Below are 21,058 nucleotides of genomic sequence, written 5' to 3' on the forward strand. Positions count from 1 at the left end.
GTGCCCCTTTACTGACTCTCAACTCAGTAAGAAGATAGGATAAGGCTTTTTTATTTCACAGATGAGTCAAATGAGGTTCAGAAGGTAGAAGTGAATAGCCCTGAGCTGTGAGACAAATAAGTGGTGGACTGGGATTCTAGCTCTAGGCTCCTCCTGAGTGGACTCCCTGTCCAGTGCTCCTCCTACCTCCCAACTTAAGAGCTGGTCTTGGCAACGTGAACTCTCTGGCACTCTCTGGGTAACCTGTGAGCTGTCTGCACTAGCTGCTTGAAGATGCGCCTCTTACCTTTCCTGTGGACTTGGTCCCCTTCCAGATACAGAAGTAGCAGATGGTCCAGGCTGCCAGGAGACACAAGGCCAGCTCCCAGCGGAGATTCCCAATGTGCTCAATCCCATCCGAGATGGCCAGGACCCGGCGCCTGCAGAAGAAAAGGCCATGGGTCACAGGGGCTGGAGAAGGCCCGCCCCAACTGAACCTTGAGCAAAGCTAGTTCCACAAAGGGGCAGGGATAGCCCGCTCATTCCTTCACCCACCATCCACCATTCACCCAGCATCCTCTGAGCCAAACCCAGGGCTGGGGGTGGGGGCCTCCGAGAGGATCGAGACCCAGTCCCCTGCCTTCATGGAGTCACTCCATGGGGGGGAAAGAGGGCTCAGTTAGCAGATGGTTCACAGTGCAACATGGTAAGGATATGATGGGAGAAGTGCAAGGCCTTTGGTTAGACCAGTGGTCGGCAACTCATTAGTCAACAGAGCCAAGTATGATTAAAATTTCTTTTGAGAGCCGAAAACCGACTTCTGCACATGGGCCACGAAGTTTCAATCGCACTGTATGTGCAAGCCCGCACGCGGTATTTTGTGGAAGAGCCACACTCAAGGGGCCAAAGAGCCGCATGTGGCTCGCGAGCCACAGTTTGCCAACCACTGGGTTAGACCAAGACGCCCCTAGCACACCTCAGGGTCCTGGGAGATCACAGGAGTGTCCATAAACACTCAGGTCCCTACTGCAGGGGAGATCACACACCCTGGCCTGCTGAACTCACTTTGGCCAATGGCATCCATGTCACTTCAGACAGAAGCTTTCAGAGCCAGGTGGTGTGGTTCACCATGTCCCCTTTCCTCTGCTGTTGATCATGACAGAAGCAAGTGTCAAGATGGAGCCTCTAGAAGCCCGAGCTCCTGAGTGATATCATGAACCCGCCTGCCACCCTGTGTCAGAAGTGTTGTGTGAGCAAGAAATGAACTCCATTGCTTTAAGCTACTGAGATCTTTGGGATGTTTGTTACTGCAGCATAAACCAACCTATCCTGACTGTTAGAGGGGGCCAGGAAAAGCTTCCTGGAAGAAATGATATTTGAGGTCACTGTGAAAGATGGAATTTAAGGGTAAAGATTGTTTTAGGTTGAGGGAATAGCATGCACAAAGGCCAGAAAATGAACCTGGGATACTTGGGAATGGAGGAATCATTACATCTTCCCACTGTCCCAGTGCTTCATGGGACACCCTAGTAAAAAAAGGACAGCGATCAGAGGGGAAAGCAAGAAAGGTAAACAGAGGCATCATCAAGAGCCCTGAGTAACATGCCAAGGGGTAGGGGTGTCCCAAAGGGCCCAGGTTACAGGAGAGAAAGGACCCCTGGGTGCGCTGAGCCAATGCCTCCAGCCACACAGTCCCTCAGAACCCATCAATTCTTCAAAGTTGACACAGGTCTGGCTCCCAGAGCCCACGCCTGGGGTTTGTGTTTCCTTAAAGTCAAACTTGCCACGCTCCATATTGTGCTGAACCATGGCACCAACACAAACCCCCTCCAAACTTGCTCCACGAACCCCATCCCGGCTGCCAAACCACCCCCACCAGACCACGCCAGTCGCCTCCGTGCTCTGGGAATGTCCTTTGAGAAAGCAGCTCCCATCCCACCAAGCATGAAAGCCTCCCTCAGTGTCTGTCTCCCTGGGAATCCGCTCGGGCCTGATTCTGCATTAATTACTCAATGACACCAATTAGCACTGGTCTGCAGGCTGCTTCCAGCCCCAACCCCCACAGGAGAAATCAGGCAGTCCCCCAAATAAAATCAGGCTGTGTGCAGCCATGGACTTAACTCAAAAGAAAACCAGCTCTCAAACTATAGCCAGAAGTGGGAACATCCAAATAAATACGCATTTATTGAGCAACTACTTGTGCCAGGCATTATATGAATAATAAGGTATTGAGGATAAAATGGTACACATGGCATGGCTCTTGCCCTTGACTATGAAAAGTTAGACACAAAAGAAATCCAAGTTATTTGAGAAAGAACGGCGACGGCCACATAGTTTTAGCAGACATTACTTTATTTGCATCTTATGTCTTAGCAGTCTCTGGCTTTAATTCATTTTAAAACTACAAGCCTTATTAAACGAAACCCTACAGAGTATTATTTTAGGAGAGCAGCGGGCCCCAGAGCATAATCCTTGTCGGGTACTTGCCAAAAGACAAAAATTCCTGCACTCCATCCCAGATCCACTGAAGTCCGAATATTTGTGGAATTGGTCCCCAGGAAGCTGCATTTTGCCATGTTTTCCCCAAGGATTACTGGCAAGGAAAGAATGACCTACCAACTCCACCTGAATAATTTTCAATCTTTATTTTTTTATTTTTTTGGAAAGGGGAGCTTTGGGGAGGCAGTCAGGGATCCTGTGAGAAGCTTCTTTCTCCCCAGAAATGCCCTGATGTAGCCCCCACTCCCAACATTCTTCAAGAACTTCAGGGGGCTCACTGACCCCCTTGTCTCCAGATTAAGAGCACTGTAGACAACATATACCCACCATCTTACAAACCGCCCCCCAAAGTGCCCTGATCGCTCATCAGCTGGTGAATGAGCAGGACAGAAAGTGCGTCACTGCCCAGGGAAAGGACCTGGGTGTGCTCCGTCCCACTCCACTCCAGCCTCTGAATTTCTCATAAAAAAAAAACCACCACGTACACAAGGTCCTCAGCTAGCAAAGATGCATGCACACACATGCCTTCTTGTTGAGGTAGTTTGTTTTCTGAACCGGGAAACTGAAAGCTGTTTTCTGAAACAACAGAGACGGAGGGAGCGAGAAGGAGCAGACCAGCCAGGAGTGGGCTGGCGCAGGTCCCCTCTCTTCCACATTTTGGATGCTGTGAACTTCGAGTCATGCAGCCTGCTTTGGCGTCCTCTCGCTTAATTGAACAATCTCATTCCCAGAATGGGAAGCAGATTACTAAAAGCTATGCGGGATGAATTGCTCTTTTGTTTCATCAGACACTATTTGAAAACATCCTCAAACTATTTTCTTTAGGAGTTACCAGCGCTGACTCTAACCAGCCATGGGCCTTGGGTTTCTAAAGAAAGCGGGCTCGGGGGCCAGGTTCTCAGCCTGCAGGGCTGTGGGGTTGTTTTGAAACCCACAAGGGCAGCCTTTGAGAGCATGGGGGCTGGGCACTCAGCTCTGGGGACTTGGAGAAGGCACAGCTCTTCCTGGGAAAGAGCTTTCTTAATGACCCGCCCCCATGAAGCACTGGGACAGAAGAAAGGTCTGAATAAGGAAGAGTTTGCTGCCAACACCCTGGCAAAAAAAAGGACCCAGGACCAGACCTCCCAATACTGGCCAGGGAGCGGGAAATGTTGAAGACTAGATGGGGCCCTTTGGAGGGATCTATTTACTCCAACGAGTAATATCCTGCACCTACTATGAGCCAGGCACACAGATTCTTCAAGAAGCACCTTTTTTCAGGTCATAAGAGTAAAATATTAAAGGAGATTTCCACCCAGAGACTGAAATCTCAGTACAATGCCCATGCTTCTCCAGCCATTGGCACATACAGAGATGGGCTCAAAGTCCAGCTCTGCTCCTTCCCAGCTGTGTGACTCTTTCAAAGATGGAAAAACTGAGGTACAGAGAGATTAATAATTTGCTCAGAGTCATATCACAAGCAAGTGTAAGAGCTATAAACTGAACCCAGGGATCCTGATTCCAGAGCCCACACTTTCAGCTACAGTGTTACCCGTAGATTCTCCTATAACAGTGGTCAGCAAACCGTGGCTCGCGAGCCACACACAGCTCTTTGGCCCCTTGAGTGTGGCTCTTTCACAAAATACCACGTGCAGGCGCACGTACAGTGTGATTGAAGGAGTACCCTAATTAAGTTAACAACAATGTACCTACCTATATAGTTTAAGTTTAAAAAATTTGGCTCTCAAAAGAAATTTCAATCGTTGTACTATTGATATTTGGCTCTGTTGACTAATGAGTTTGCCGACCACTGTCCTATAACATTAAACCACCGCCTTCCTCACTTCTTTATAAATTAGAGCTACCTTATTGCATGCCCCAAGGCTACCTAATGTGTCTCTGTGTGTTCGGTAACAGTAGTATACAGTATGTGTCCTTTACCCATTTATTAACCTATACAAGGAATACTTATTAAAGTGTCTTCCGTGTGCCAGTTACTGTGCTATGCCCAGGTGTCCCTAAAGAACTAGTAGTCTAACAAGGAAGGCAGATGAGTAAACAGAGCAGGGCGTGGAGAGTTATGACAGAGAAAAACAGGGGACCCTCACTAGGGATCTGGCCAACATCAGGATGTAAAGGTGGAGATGGGTCCTGCCTGAAGAATAGTTAGCCAAGGCTGGTTTGCAATGGAGAGTTGGCAAAGAAGAAAGGGGACATTTGGGGGCAGAAAGGCCACCTAGAGCAAAAGGCTCGGTGAGGCCAGGGCAGGGCACAGCATGCAGGGTCAGTGCAGCAGAAGCCAGGGTGAATGATGGGGGTGGAGGACACGGCTGGAGTGGCGAGCAAGGGTTGGACTATGAGCCTTCCTGAGGGGGATGGAAGCATGGAAGAATCAGGGGTGAGACCCCATCAGATTCATGTTTCTGAAAACTCTCTGGCTGCAGTGGGAAGAATGAATGGTAAGGGTGCAGAGAACTTGGCCTGAATTTGGACAATAAATAGGGAGGGTCTGAACTACGGTAGGGGGGATGGCCCTGGAGGGGAACTGGTGGGTTTGAGCATCAGAGGTACAGGAGGAAGGTAGCAGGGAAGGGGGAGGTCTAGGCTGACACCCAGGTTTGTCCCTCGGTGGATGGCAGGTCATTAGTTGAGCAGGAGTGAACTGTCCAGTGAGGTAGAAGAGAAGGTGAAGAATCAATCTTTTAGACAAGAGGATTTTGAGATGCTTGTGGGACACCCAGAGAGTTGAAATGCTCCAAGGCAGCTGGGTCTCTGGATGCAAAGCTCAGAAAAGAGATGCAGGGAGGAGACAGGGTATCTATCCGGGAGAGTCTGAGGCTGCCTGGGGAGTGCAGAGAAGGGGAGGGGAGGGAAAGGGTCTATAGCAGAGCCCTGGAACCCTGACATCTAGAGAGCGGAGAGTGGCAGGGAGGAACCCTTGAGGGAGGTAGAGAAGGGTCAGCAGAAAGGCAGGGAGCAACCAGAGAAGGTGGCAAACCCTAACACAGAGGGAGGGGAGGGGCATTCCAGCAGGGGAAGCGGCCCATTCGCCAAGCGCTGCAGAACAGCCTGGTGAGAGGGAGAGTGGGACCAGGCCAGGTGGGTGAGGCAAGGAGAGCTGCTCACCTGGTGGGCTGGACCTCAGATGGCAGGATAAGGAGGAGATGGGAGGTGAGAGCCTGGTGAGGTGGCTCTTTTGAGAAGTTAGGCTCTGATAGGTCAGAGATGTTGGTACCTCAAGGGGCCACAGTGCACAGAGCTGTCTTACTGACACCTGTTTTGTGTTCAGGTTGGTGAGACTGAGATAGTTAATGGGAAAGAGCCAAGAGGGGAGGGAGAAGTTTCAATTACAGGAGGGAGCTGGGGATAGGAGAGGAGAGAAGCGGGTAGACGTCCCAGAGAGGAGGCAGGGAAATAATCCACAGGTGAAGATGTTATTTCTAACAGACACGGTAGGGAAAGAGTTGGGGAAACAAAGAGGCGAGTTTAAAAGCAAACGCTGTCTACAGTAAGAGACCCTCAGAGGAAGGAACAAGGAGCGGGCAGTGGAGGGGGGAGTGGCAGGTGCCACCCGAGAGCCCTCCCCTCTCACAGCATTCAGTTCTCAATGGGAAAGCATTACTGTCCTCATTTTACAGGTGGGGGAACTGAAGCCCAGGTAGGGGAAGCAACTTGCCCAAATTGGGGCTTGAACCCAGATGCGCACACACACCAGCTGCCTCACAGAAGCTGGCCCCTGAGACGTCTCTTATTCCTTGGGTATCACCCTCACTTCCCTCTCTGTCTCTCCCACACACAGGAAAGCTGAGTGTGGAGGGAAGGAGAGAGCCTCGCACCTGGAGTTCCCGTGCAGACCCGCCAGCTTCCAGAGCCGGGGGTGGTCTGACTGGAGGAAGCAGAGATGGAGCAGTCCCTCCTCCCAGGGCCACCGCAGAGAGCCTGGGAGAGGCCCTGTGGGAACGGCGCCCAGCACAGCCTGGGGAGGCCTCATCTTCATGTCCTGCACGGAGCCGGCAAACACATCACCTTTCTTAAACCTGCCACAGAGGAAAGTGCTGCCAGGGACGCAGAGACCGCCCCAAAAGTTGGCACCGAGGAGCTGGGCTATAAATAGCCTTGCTCGGTCGTCCTTTCTGGTCTCCCAAAGCAACAAACAAACAAACAAAAAAGGCCCATCACCAAAACAAATGTGCCTTCCCTGCCCCTCCAGAATCCCTCCGCCTTTGGGGTTCTGCTCACTTCCCTGGGAAGAAAGAAGTGCAGGCCCCCAATTCACCCATAAGGGGCCAGCTCCAGCAAAACCCACAGCGGAGGCCCGGAACCCACCGGGACCCTCGAGGGAAGAAATGGAGGCTTCTGCATCATGCATTCCGCAGCAGATAGTTACAGGGTGCGAACCCCACGCTGAGTATCCTAAGGACTAGAGTTATAGCGATGAGTGAAGCAGCCTTGTTCTGCCCTCGGGGAGTTTGCCACCCAGGAGTATAAAGAGAACAGCAGCATGGACAGTGACAGCTGACATTTCCTTCAGGCTTACTCCTCCTGTGAGCGCACTGTTATTCCATTTCACAGACGGGAAACGTCTGGCTTAGGGAAGTAAGATACCCAGGAAGGCAGAGGCAGAACCTTAAGCCACCTCTGTTCAGCTTCAGAGGCAGAGCTTGGGCCCACTGTCTCATCTCCGGGAAGATGAAACAGAAACATGTGTAGACAAAAAGGGGCCGCATGCTAACCTGACTCCCTTAGGGAAGGCCTGCGTGGCAGCCTTGCAAACTCAGAGACCTAAAGTAACCACAAGAATGGTCTGGAATTAAAACTTTTTCAATTAACCTTTTGCACTCGGATGTCGAGATTAAAATTACTCTTTGAATGTATCAATAATTTGAAATATAAAAAAATCCAAATAAATAAGTTTGTATGAAAAGAAACTCCAGATTTTTATTCTGCTGCTGCGCTTTGTAAAATCTGGGGTATTTAAAAAATTAAATCCCGAGTAGAATAAAGGAATCGAGAAAAAAGCAAGCGAGTGCAAAGGGTTAAAAAGCAGTCTATAGTGGGTAGTCATGTCCTAGGCTGGTATCCTCCCTGACAAAGATCAACTTTGATCTTAACCGAGCCTATTGTCTTTGTCATCTATGGAATATCAGGGTAACTTGTAACTTCCCTTTTTCCAGACTCCTCAGGGCACAGCCAATGCATCAGGGTGCCAGGGCAGAGACCACAAATTCCCTCATTGTTATTGTTATGGTGTTAATTGTTGACTGTTAACTATCCTGTACCTACCTATGTAAAAGAAGCACATGTCTATCATTTTACTTTTTACCCAATTCCAGAGGTTTCCCCTGCTTTGCTTCTCCCACCTCCCTAATCTATCACCAATGGATTTCATGTAACCCACTTATATCTCCTCCTTTGATGGTAATTTATAAAAATAGGTGAAAATCTGTCATTCTCCGGAGCATTATCTCAATACTGATTGAGATTCTGCTTCCTGGCAATTGTTGACAGTCTGGCTCAAATAAACTCACAAAAATTCTTTACAGGTTTGAATGTTTCTCACACTAACACTCAGGGGACACAATTAGGGACTTTCGTTGGCCTGAAGGTCCAGAGCTAAGGCTCCAGTTTCTTCCATCACTGTAGAAATCCTCCTCCTCGGCCACACAGAAGCCCCCACAGAAACACCAGCTCAAATAATACAAAGCCTCACAAAGGTTTCCTGGGCCCCACCTGGTACCCTTAGGACTAGTCCCTCCTCCCATCTAAAGGTTAAGTGAGCATCCACGGTGTACCAGGCACTAACTAGGTCAAGGGTCAGCAAATTTTTCCTGTAAAGGGCCAGGGAGTAAATACTTTAGGCTTTGCAAGGCCTATGGTCTCTGTCCCAGCTAACCACTTTATCCTTGCATTGTGAAAGCCTCCATAGACAGTTTGTAAATGAATGAATGTGGCGGTCTTCCAATAAATCTTTATTTACGGAAAGAGGCAGCAGATGGGATTTGGCTGGTTGTCTCCTGAACCCTGCCTTAGTCTAATGCTTCCCAAAAAAACACTAATCCTTCAGGACACCCTGAGTTCCCAGGTCACACTGGGACCTCATTCGAGAAAATGCTGTACACGGTAGTCCTCCTTAGAGAGTCTCAATGCTCATTGGAATATTAAAGTCTCTGAGAAGCCCTGGATTAAAGACACCTCTAAAGCTCTGTGTCACCCAATGTTTCCTAAGTTTATTAAGAAGCATTTCCCACTAAACCACAATGAGATATTGCTGCACACCTACGAGGATGGCTGTAATAAAAAAGACAGACAATAACAAGTGTCCTCAAGGATGTGGAGAAATAGAACTCCCATACACAGTTGCTAGGAATGTAAAAGGGTTCAGCCACATTGGAAAAACAGTTTGGCAGTTCCTTAAAAAATTAAACAGAAAACTCATCAACACCACTCCTAGGTTATTCATAATAGCCAAAAACTGAAAGCTGCCCAATTGTCCATTACCTGAAGTATAGACAAACAAAAAGTAGTATGTTGGTACAATGGAATATTTAGCCACATAAAGAATGAATTAGTGATAGCTGCTATAACATGGGTGAACCTTAAAAACATTATGCTAAGTGAAAGAAGACAGAGACAAGGACACTGCACGATTCCGTTATACCCAGTGTTCAGAGAAGGCAAACCCACAAAGAAGTAGATGAGTGGTTGCCTGGAGATAGGAGTGGAGATTGCATGAGGGATCTGATTATGGCGATGGAAATGTCCTAAACCTGTATTATGGTGATGGATTCATACTTGGCAAATTTATTCAAAATCACTGACTTGTGCCCTGAGAAAGGTATGTAAATTATACCTCGGAATTATTAAAAAGTTGTTAAGAAGGAGGTGCCCTTTACCAAGTGTCTGCCTTTCCAAAGTAATACTTCCTAACATTATGCAGAGCACACTTCGGAAGAGAGTACCAGGCACTCTCGTGTGTTATCTTATTTTACTCCCACTGTTCTGAGGAAACTGAGGCTCCAATATGTACCTTGCCTTGGATCACACACTGGTAAGTTGCAGAGCCTGGCCTGGCCCCCAGGTCTCCTGACCAGGTTCAGTGCCTGTCTTGGCCCTCCCTGGCCGGAGGGTGAGATCTGGGAAGGAGGAGGCAGTGAGAAGAGGAGAGTATGTCTAGAAGTGGGGACTGGGGGAGCTTCAGAACACAGGAAGGCCTCTACACGTTTTGCCTTGCAGGGAGATACGAACAGTTCTGCAGGGCAGGAGGCAAAGTGCAGAAAGGGCAGGCTGAGAAACAGAGGGGCTGCCATGGCCTGTGGGACTCCACCACAGTTTTGTAAGGCAGCCCATTCACACATGTGGAACACGGATACCACCCACAGGAGAAGGACCTCAATGCCCCCTGGCTGAGGTCCAGGACCATCAGATGCCTGACCCTTTCTCCCCATCAGCACAGCCCAAAGTGCTGCCCAAGCCTTCCCAGCCTTACGGGCTCCCACGGTACAGCAGCTCTGCATTACATAGAGCTGTAATGCCAGTAAACTCCCGTTGGCTAATTTGAGATGGGTCCAGGTTCTGTGTGAAGGCTGGCAAAGAGCCACTGTCTGCCACAGAGGGATAGTGAGCAAGAAAGGCACACGTGCCATCAGGAAAAGCCCAGGGAGAGGAGGTCTGGGGGAGCGGGGGTCTGCTACCCGCTCCCACGGACCCCACCAGGAGACCTCTGTTCTTTGAATGTCACCTTGTCCACATCAGCTGTGGTGTGGGGAGGGTGAACGGGCTGAGAATGAGTGAGATGCAGGAGTGAGAGGAGCTAATGATGACCAGTTACTTCCCCCCTACCATCATCACTTCATACTGACAGGACCTTGAAGGGTGGGAGCGGTACACCCATTTCACCCGCAAGGATACAGAGGCTCAGAATCACATGCAGGGTCCCCCCTAGTCAGCGGGACAGTCAGATCCCTCGGGTCTGGGGCTTCTTCCCCATCCTGGATGTCTTCCAGGGACAGCGTGGAGCAGAGGTGCATGAAAGAGAGGAAATCTGGGGAGTTTTACATACTTCCTCATGGTTTTGTTAAAAATAATCTAGAATCAAAATAAGGCACGAAAATTTGAAAACTGCCCAATTGTCCAGAAACAGCCCCTTCTGAGGTATTCTGAGCCCAAGCCTGAATTAAAGTCGTTCATTAACACCTGGTGCCAGCACCCGCAGGGCCATCAGCTGTACACTGGAGAGGCCAGCTTCAATTTACATCTGTCATCCCAGCAGGTCAGAGTCTGCAGGTCTCTCACTCAATACCTGGCTCAGCTGGAAACCACAGCATTCTGTTAGAAGCAAGTCTAAAGGAACCCTCGAAATCCAGAGATCACATAACCCAACCGGTATTTTGTTTTGTTTTTTTGCAGGGCACTGGAGCCCTGTCTTCAGTCGTTTCTCATTAGCTTCTCCTGCCCAACCTCTCTCCATCAATTATACCTCCCCATCTGCTGAAAAACTCTTCCTTCCAGAGCCTAGGTCCATGGGGCTGCAGAGAGGAGGGTATGCATGCCAGTCAGCTTCTGCCCAAGATAAAACAGATAGCTGATGGCATTTCAGAGATAGGCAGATGGAGTGTGCAAGGGCAGAGGGAGGCAGGCAGGGATCAGGAGGCCTGCTTTCAGCCCAGGTCTGGCTCGCACTCGCCAAGAGAGACACTATGAACAAGTCCCTTAACCTCTCCTGCCTTAGAATTCCCTTGCTTCCACTAATTAGCCTTGGGCTTGATACATAAATCTCCCTGAGACTCACTTTCTTTGTCTGTAAAATGGGAACAGTAGGAGTAGCAGTAATTGGGCTTAGTAAGTACTGAAAAGCTATGATCTCTTATTATCCACTAGAGGCCCGGTGCACGAAATTCGTGCATGGGGGTGTGTGTCCCTCAGCCCAGCCTGTATCCTCTCCAATCTGGGACCCCTCGAGGGATGTTTGACTTCCCGTTTAGGCCCGATCCTAGTGGGATCGGGCCTAAACGAGCAGTCGGATATCCCTCTCACAATCCAGGACTGCTGGCTCCCAACCATTTGCCTGCCTGCCTGATTGCCCCTAACCGCTTCTGCCTGCCAGCCTGATCACCCCCTAACCACTCCCCTGCCAGCCCAATTGCCCCTAACTGCCCTCCCCTGCTGGCTTGGTCGCCACTAACTGTCCTCCCCTCCAGGCCTGGTTGCCCCTAACTGCCCTCCCCTGCCAGCCTGGTCATCACCAACTGCCCTTCTCTGCAGGCCTGGTCCCCCCCAACTGCCCTCCCCTGCAGGCCTGGTCCTCCCCAACTGCCCTCCCCTGCAGGCCTGGTCCCCCCCAACTGCCCTCCCCTGCCGGCCTAGTTCCCCCCAACTGCCCTCCCCTACAGGCCTGGCCCCCCACCCCCAACTACCCTCCCCTGCAGGCCTGGTTCCCCCCAACTGCCCTCCCCTACAGGCCTGGTCTTCCCCAACTGCCCTCCCCTTCAGGCTGGTCCCCCCCAACTGCCCTCCTCTTCCAGCCCGGTCACCCCTAACTGCCCTCCCCTGCTGGCCATCTTGTGGTGGCCATCTTGTGTCCACATGGGGGCAGCCATCTTTGACCACATGGGAGCAGCCATCTTGTGTGTTGGAGTGACGGTCAATTTGCATATTACTCTTTTATTAGATAGGATTCTTGATCATTATAGATATTTGTATGTAAAATCACCACCACCACCCCGACAAATACTGGATGTCTTACACTATCTAGTGAGAAGCAGAGATTTACTGACACAGAAGAGTTTTGTCTGAGGTTCCTTTTATGTCCTGATGGGTGCAGTAATGAAAGTTACTTAACTGCAGATAAGAGGTGACTACTGTATAATCTGATATGCAAATGTATCACATTTATATATCTGCTGTGCTTTAACTGCTTACAACACATTCACAATTTTTGCAATCAGTTAAATATTAAACAATTAAAATAAAAAGGACACAACATCCTGCTCAGGCAACATAGTGCCAATTGGGATTTGCTTTGGTGCATCTGCCGAGAGCTGTAAGGGGCTGGCAGGCTCCCTCTCTCACAATGAGTCTGGTGTGGCAGAACCATCTAGATCCTCAACTGGACCTTCTCTCTGTTCTCCTTAAATCAGGACCCAATGCTTCCCTGGTGGAAGGATTAAGCAAGAAAAAAATCTCTCTCTGAGAGGCAAGCTCCTCTGTCCATCAGGGCAGAACACGCATGGACAGGTAGCCCCAAAGACCAGGGCCTTCTGGAGAAATTGTGGCTGCCTGGGGGGCAGTGGGAGCCAATGAGGCTGGCTCTGAGTATATGAGGGAAGCAATCCCTCACTTCTCCAAAATTATGTTTGGATAATGGGAAAATGAAGATTTTTTCCTTCTGTCCCTCTCCAAAGGCTGATTTAAAAACTAAATAAGATGTTAACAAAATTGACTTGTAAAAACAAATAATGATTAGTAAGGTGAAACCAGAGCTGTAAATGGGATTTGTCATTTAAACAGAAGGATCATTACAATCAATGACAACTTATTCAGAGACCCCAGGGCTTCTACTTTTTTACTAGCATCAAATAATCATGTTCTTGGGTTTTTATTTTTTTTTAAATTCAGATAGTATAAAAAAGTATAAAGCAAGAAGTAAAATTCTCTCTTTCTATCCCCTTGCTTACCCCCATCAGGTGATCACCACAGTTAATAGTTTCTTATGAATTCTTCCAGAAATCTTCCATGGGAATAAGGCATATGCACATATATTTTTATTGATTTCAGAGAGGAAGAGAGAGGAAGAGAGGGATAGAAACATCAATGATGAGAGAAGATCGTTGATTGGCTACTTCCTGCATACCCCCTCACTGGGGATCAAGCCTGCCACCTGGGCATTTGCCCTGAATGGGAATCAAACCTTAACCACCTGGTTCATAGGTTGACGTTCAACCACTGAGCGACACCGGTTGGGCCATACATATATATATTTTTTCATACATATATTTTTATATACATATTATTATATGCAAGATTCTATACCTTGCCTTTTTTACTTAATTTTATCTTAGATATCTTTTCCATATTGACACCTTTTCTGCCTCATTCCTTTTTAGTGGTTGTGCAGGAATATACCAAAAGTTATCTAATCAGTATCATACTTAAGAACATATTACACATATTTTTTTTCTTACCTATCACATACAATGCTATCATCAACAAGGTGTACATAAATAGTGTGGTCATGCCTACAGAACAGAATGTCAGAAGTGGAATTTGGGGACAAAGCATATGAGCAGCCCACGTAATGGGGGTTATTGCTAAGTTGATTTCTGCTGCTACCTAAAAACCGTGAGAATTTAGGCACATTTGAATGGAGCTTCCTATCCTCCCTTGTCAGGAAAAGCCCACCCAAGAAGTGCAGAGATATCTTAGTGCAAGTGGGAGGCTGAGGAGGCATTAAGAGATCAAAGAGGTGGTTCTTTAATCACCTTGGTGCATAGCATGGCCAGGCAGAATTACCATCGTCCTCCCATCTTTCCCGACAGGTGAGGGCACCAATTCCCACCCCGCCTCCCCTCTCTCCAGGCAGAGGTCTCAGCTTCAGGCACCTAGACTAAGCCAAGTGTACCCCTACCCCTGCCCCTGCCCCTCCAGATGTCTATCTTCCTCTCTCAGACATAATCGAATTTCTCCATAGATGCTACTAGAGGCCCGGTACATGAAATTCGTGCATGGGGGAGGGGGGGTCTCTCAGCCCAGCCTGCACCCTCTCACAATCTGGGACTGCTGGCTCCTAACTACTTGCCTGCCTGCCTGCCTGATCACCCCTAACCACTTGCCTGCCTGCCTGATTGCCCCTAACCACACTACCTGCCTGCCTGATTGCCCCTAACCACTCTACCTGCCCACCTGATCACCCCAACTGCTCGCCTGCCTGCCTGATCGCCCCTAACCACTCGCTTGCCTGCCTGATCACCCCTAACTGCCTGATCACCCCTAACCACTCTGACTGCCTGCCTGATCGTCCCTAACCACCTCTGCCTTGGCCCTGCCACCGTAGCCTTGTCTGGAAGGTCGTCCAGAAGGTCGTTCAGCTGTCCAGTCTAATTAGCATATTACGCTTTTATTATTATAGACAGCCTTTGAAGGCATCCCACAGGATCATTTCAAGTCCTATAGAAAAGTGCAAGGTCCTTCAGGCCTGGCTCCAGCCTCACTGGCTGCCTGCTCTTCTCCAAATATCCTCCCACTTCAGGGTCATTGCCTTCATGCTCCCTCAGCCTCAGAGCTAGATCCCTTACTTCTCTCAGGTCCCTGCTCAAATGCCACCTCCTCAGAGAAGCCCTCCTGAGCCTGTGACACTTTCTACTCCCTGCTTGCTTTTTCTTCAGAAGACCAATCCCAACTTAACCTAATGCTTTCTGCTTATTTGGTTAGTCTGTGCTGTCAGCTGCACCAGGCTGAGTCTCTGTTTCATTCATGTTGTTTTCCAGAACCTACAATGATACTTGACATACAGTAGGTGCTCAATAAAGACTTATCACTGAACAGATACCCAGGCCCTTGCCTAACTCCTCAGCAAAGTCCCCCACCATTCATTCCCCGGGCTCCAGATGCAGTCGTATTGTAGATAAAGTCTGCAAGCCTCAACAAACAACTTCAGGTGTTCTGAGCCCTGGCCTAGGCTACTTTCTCTACCTGGCCTGCCATTCACTCACTCCACAATCAATCACATGAACATCTTTTCATCCTTCAAAACCCAGCTAAACATTGCTAATTCCAGGAAGCCTTCATCAAAGCCCAGACATTTGGGCTTCCTCATCTTGGCTCCATGCAAGCACCCTAAAGATAATGTTGCCTTATATTTTAAAAATTCTTTATTATTATTATTATTATTATTATTATTTTTACTTTCCAGCTTTCCCTACCAGGCTGTGTGCTTCTTCAGGAACAGAAAGCCCCCCTCTCCCCGCCCCATCTTACTGGCTATTGACAAGGTGCCCAGAACACAGTGCATAGCTGCTCAAAAATGTTGAAAGAACATTAACCCTTTGCACTCGCTTGCTTTTTTCTCGATTCCTTTATTCTAATGCTAACCGTGTCGAGTCACACTGGACATCCGAGTGCAAAAGGTTAAAGGGGAAATACACTAAGCGAGTTCTCCAGGTCCACTGTGAGGAGCAAACAGACCTGGCTGAGCCTTCCCTAAGAATGCCGAAAGGTACCCATGTAGACTTTCAAAGATCTAAATAAAGTGTTCCTTGTAAATTTAGCTACCATATATTAAACATGTACCATGTTCAAAGCATACAGGCCTCATCTGATGTTCTCAGCAACCCTGACAGGTAGGTCCTATGACAATCCTATTTCTGGAGGGCTAGACAGAAGTTCAGAGTGGTTATCTAAGCTGCCCATGTTCATGCACTGGGCAAGTGGCAGAAGGATAACTGAATGAAGTGATATACTAGGAGTGGAGCAATCCAAATGAGCCGAAGCAGACAGTGCCACGGAGTGCTGGATTTTTACTTAGACACACAGGTCAACTCTGGATAAGGCTCAGTCATGAATCTACACCAGCCGAGGCAGGGGCCGAGCAGGACACCTAGCCTCAGTACCAGGAACTAACTTGGGCACCTCACTTACAAGCCATCAAAGTTCTTAGTACTCGTTTTCTCCTTTTATCCTCACAGCAATCCGGAGAGGTGGGCATCGCAGGGAACAGGGCTAATCCCCATCCCCAAAAGAGTAGAGTCAATCAGGAACATTCTCTTTCAGCATTCAAACCTTCCCAAAGGACCTAAACTGTGCTGGGCTTGGTACTGGTGAGGACTGCTTTAATCCTCATCTCAGCCTTGCAGGTGGGTGTTATCATCACCAGTTTATAGACAAGAAAATAAACTCCAAGGGGTTAAGAAACAGCCATTATTCATTCATTTACTCTTCCACTCATCCATTTCAACTAATATTTATTGAGCACCTAGAAAGTGCTGGCAAGATAATAGGAAATAAAGCAGAATTGCCCTTGCTGGCATGAGGGTTATAGTTGGATGGAGGGAGAGAGAAAATAGACAAGCAAACAAAGGCATGAGGATTTCAGCTAAGTACTATGTAGACAAAACAGTGATGTGGGTTGAGAGGGGCAGGGTGCTGATTTAGCTGCAGTGGCAGGGAGGACTTCCCAATGACATTTGAGTTAAGACTCAATGATAAGAAGGAGCCAGACACACAAGGACATGGTGAGGAATCTTCTAAACCAAGGGACAACAGAAGCCTGAGACTGAGGGTGGGACAGGCCCAGTATGAACAAAGGGCAGAAAGAAGGCCAGTGCAGAGGAAGGAGATGGGCAGGGAGGAAGAGGAGTCTGAGAAAGAGAGGCAGAGATAGGGCCTGGGCCCATAGACAGAATCAGGGTTTCACTCCTGCTCTTCTGCCTCCCCAGTTTTACATCCAAAGAAAAGCAATTGCAGTGGCCATGTGATTCCGAAATAAACAAAATGTTTGGTTTGGTGTGTTTTTTGTGTGTGTGTTGTGTTTTTTTTTTGAATCCTCACCAAGGATATTTTCCCACTGATTTTTTAGAGAGAGTGGAAGGGAGGGGAAGAGACAGAGGGAGAGAAACATCAATGTGAGAGAGACACATTGATTGGTTGCCTTTCGCACATGCCCTGATCAAGTCTGCAACTGAGGTATGTGCCCTTGACCCGAATCGAACCCAGGACTCTTCAGTCAGCAGGCCGACACTCTAGCCACTGAGCCAAACTGGCCAGAACCCAAAATAAACAAATTTTGAAAAACTCTTCGTGTACACAAACCAGAAAAACAAGACCTCATCCTTTTGAACAAAGATATAGTCCTTAGAGCTTAATATGGGCCAAGCACACAATATGTGCTCAAAAGAATTTGTTGAATGGACACCATGCAAAAGTGATTTCAACTGTATACATAGTAAGCACGAACTTGTTCACAAAACCCTAAAGAAACCCAAGAGACTGAGAAAAGAAAATGAAAACAAAGTCCATCTGATGCCACAATGCTGGTTACACACATAATAGGACTCAATCCCACCAGAGGACACAAGCTCAAAATTTAGAACTGCAAACATATTTAAATAAATGCAAGGATACCAGATGCATAATGAGTTATTAAAGGATACCAGGATGGCCAAATTTTGAAATCTGCAATCAGGAAGAAAAGCCACTCCAACCCCATAGGTCCCCTGCTCGAGCCAGAATCCAGGACTGACTTAAGGCCTGAGCTGTTTTCAGTGGCTAAGCTAGTAATTTTAATTATACCCTGAAAAAGGAAATGGATGCTCAAGGGTTGGGGGCAGGAGCCCAAGGTCAAGATGAAGCCATGGCTGGCCATGGGCGGAGAAGCAGCACCTTATGAAGAATTTTATGGTCATCTGTGCAGGCCTGTCTCACCTCTATTTCTAGAGGGTTAGAACTGCATCTTACACTTCTGCCTCCTCCCAAAATGCACAGCGTTCTTCCTAGGTGCCCCAGGACCTCAGACACTTGCCAAATGAATGAATATGCCAATGCAGGCTACTCTGACCAATAATGTGGCCCTGAGTGAGGCCCCAGAGTTAGAGGCATTGGAAAAGGACAAAAGGGGCCCACTGAACACGTGAACAGAGGTGAAGTACCCGTGCGCCACAGAAAAGAACTAGAGAAGAAATGTTTTTGAGGAAACCTGATCCAATACTTGAAGGGCTGTCATATAGAAAAGGAATAAGGCCTGTTGTTTCCAAAGCTTCAGAAGTCAACTGTCGGCTCAACTTAAGGAAGAACTTCCTCCTAGAAAAGTATTTGTCAGACGATGTTTAGTATAATGCCAGCATTCAGGGAGTGAGGGTGGGGGTGGAGGGAGGAAAAAGATTTCCAATGATGTCATTGGAAAATACATTTGGAAATTTGGGTTAATCAAAGATAACAGATATTCTTTATCTGTTAGGTAGCTTTCAGCCCTTCTCAAATTTATGTGGCCCAAATAGTTTTTCATAGGATGCTATGCATACCTCCCAGAGTCTCTACACTCCAAGCTCTTCTCTAGGGAAAAGATGAATTAGAGCTGTCTTACGAAAGCACCTTCTGAAGGGGTGAGTGTCACACCAGCATTTGAGGACTTTTAGGATGCAGAATTCAACACTGTATAGATGATACAGAGGCAATATGAATACAAAACTAGAACCTTGGGTTCATTCTCCCATGGACTTTCACCTTGAATGATCCAGTCGCAGGCAAAAAGGTCCAGGGACACATGAAGACACAGATTAACTGTCCCCTTCTGAATCTCCGTGTCCAAATGGGTAGGTGATATGGATTGTAAAGGGATCCTGGAAGTAATCTGGCTGTGGCTGGGGAGCTGAGTGACAAGATGAATTCTTGCCAGAGCCCACCTGGACACTTCTTTTGTAGCATTTTCCAGAAAATACTGCCTCCCTGCCTGTCTCTCATGCATCTATCCTGTAATCCTTCACTGGGGTCCTTCCATAGACCAGCAGTAGTGAGTAAAACCAGAAAAGGTGCTGCTTCATGACTGCCTATGGGAAATTCAGGCAATAAACAAGCATGTTGCATAAATAATTATTTAATTGAGGTTTTCCATATATGTTACAAAGGAAATGAATGGTGCAAACAACAGTAATTACATAGAGACCTTGCCCAGGGTGGGATTTTAGGATGGATTCTCTAAGGGGGCACAGAGACCATGTTTTACAGATCCTCAAGTGTGCAAGTCCAAAAGAAGTTTCTGTGACAGTCCTCTGAGAAGTCATCACCTGATGGGGTTGGAAAAGGCCACACAGACCCACCCACCACAGCAGCCACCTCTCTAGTGCTATATTATCTAGATCCTCTACTTGAGACTATGACTCATTTGGTCTGGGAAGAGCTGGAGAATTTGCATTTCTAACCAGGCGATTCTAATGCTGCTCCTCTGCAGACCACATTTAAATAGCACTGCTCCACCGGGCATTTTAAAATAAAGGCAGGGCCATACCATGTTCATGGACAGAGAGGCTCAAGAATAAAGATGTCAATTTTGCCCTAGCTGCTTTGGCTCATCGGCCTGCGGACTGACGGGTCCTGGATTTGATTCTGGTCAAGGGCACATGCCCGGGGTTGTGGGCTCCATCCCCAGTAGGGAGTGTGCATAAGGCAGCCAATCAATGATTCTCTCTCATCACTGATGTTTCTGTTTCTCTCTCCCTCTCTGAAATCAATAAAAATATATATTTTTTTAAATGTCAGTTTTCCTTAGATTAATCTGTAAGTTCAATACACTCCCAACCAAAATTCCCACAGAGTTGTTTGTTCTGATTCTAAAATTCATCTGAAAGACTAAAACAATTTTTGGAAAAGAACAAAGTGAGGAACTTGCCTTACCAGTTCAAGACTTACAATAAAACTACAGATGCAGTATCACACAATTAGCAAAAGAGATGAATGAAACAGAACAGCAAAACCCAAAAGAGACCTGTGCTTTGAAGAAACAATATATGGAAGATAGTCCTACAGATCAGTATGGAAAGATGAACAATTCAGTAAATATTGCTGGAGAAATTATTTATTTTTAAAACACTGGATTCCTACCTCATATCATATGCAAAAACAAAATTCCAGGCAGAATATATTCATAAATGTAAAAAAAAGAAAACTTTAAAACTCTTAGAAGAAAATATTTTACAACTCTGGGTTAAGGAAATATATCTTAAGACACCAACTATGCAAACCAAAAAGATTGACAACTTTTACTTCAATAAAATTGAAACTCCTATATGCCATAAATAAATAAAAAAGAAAAGCCATACACTATGAAAAGCTATTTGCAGATAGCTTTTATATTCTACTAATATTTAGAATATATCAAGATTTTCTACCTATGAGAAAAGACAAACTATCCACAGATAAAAGGTTATGAGCAGGAAGTTCACAGACAAGGAAACCCAAATAGAGAATAAAAAACATGAATAGATGTTTGACCTCACAAGTAAATAGACAATGCATATATAAAATAGAGAGATACCATTTCATACCCATTACACTGGCAAAACTTAAAAACTCTGACCATTCCAAGTACTGTCTTAGCAAAGAAACAACATTGTAAAAATGTAAGTAAGGGGTACCGTTAATGTAAAATTTTAAAACATGCAAGGAAGACCTGGGTACTATTTGGGATTCGTATATACATATAGCATTATGACTTCTAAAGAGAGAAGGAGAGGAATGGTACCTGGGAAAGAAATAAAAATCACTCATAAATCACTGCTCCTCTATCAATGCTACTAGTAATGAGCATTAAAATAGGGGAGGTTCTTCAATGAAACAGATTTTTTCAGATGAAAAAGAGTCAGAAAGCATTCAGACAGCCTTCGACCCACAAGGAAACCTCTTGAATACCGTGAGAAAGGGATCCCGCTTTTACTGCTGATGCTCCTAAATCAGGGTCACCGTGTGCAGTTACGCAGGTTGACACTGCACAATTCTGGAGCACTCACTCGTGTTAATAATGCCCTGCTAGCGTTCTGCAGTGAACAACTAATACAACCCCATGTGGCAGCCCTGTAACTCCCAGGTCATAAACCCCTTTGGAACACGGATGAAAAAT

At 47.1% G+C, this 21,058-nt stretch overlaps 1 protein-coding gene across 1 annotated transcript in view; it reads right to left on the reverse strand.

The window, feature by feature from the left end:
- The window catches only part of SLC6A11 (solute carrier family 6 member 11), a gene marked incomplete at both ends in the record, with an annotated part of 103,501 nt that overhangs the window by 75,975 nt on the left and 6,468 nt on the right, over nucleotides 1-21,058 (reverse strand). Inside the window, one exon of the mRNA XM_079794961.1 lies at nucleotides 287-419. Within this exon, the coding sequence (XP_079651087.1) occupies nucleotides 287-419 (133 nt within the window). The remainder of the gene's footprint in view (nucleotides 1-286; nucleotides 420-21,058) is intronic.

Source organism: Cnephaeus nilssonii, assembly GCF_951640355.1.
Source record: "Cnephaeus nilssonii genome assembly, chromosome: 17".
NCBI lineage: Eukaryota > Metazoa > Chordata > Mammalia > Chiroptera > Vespertilionidae > Cnephaeus > Cnephaeus nilssonii.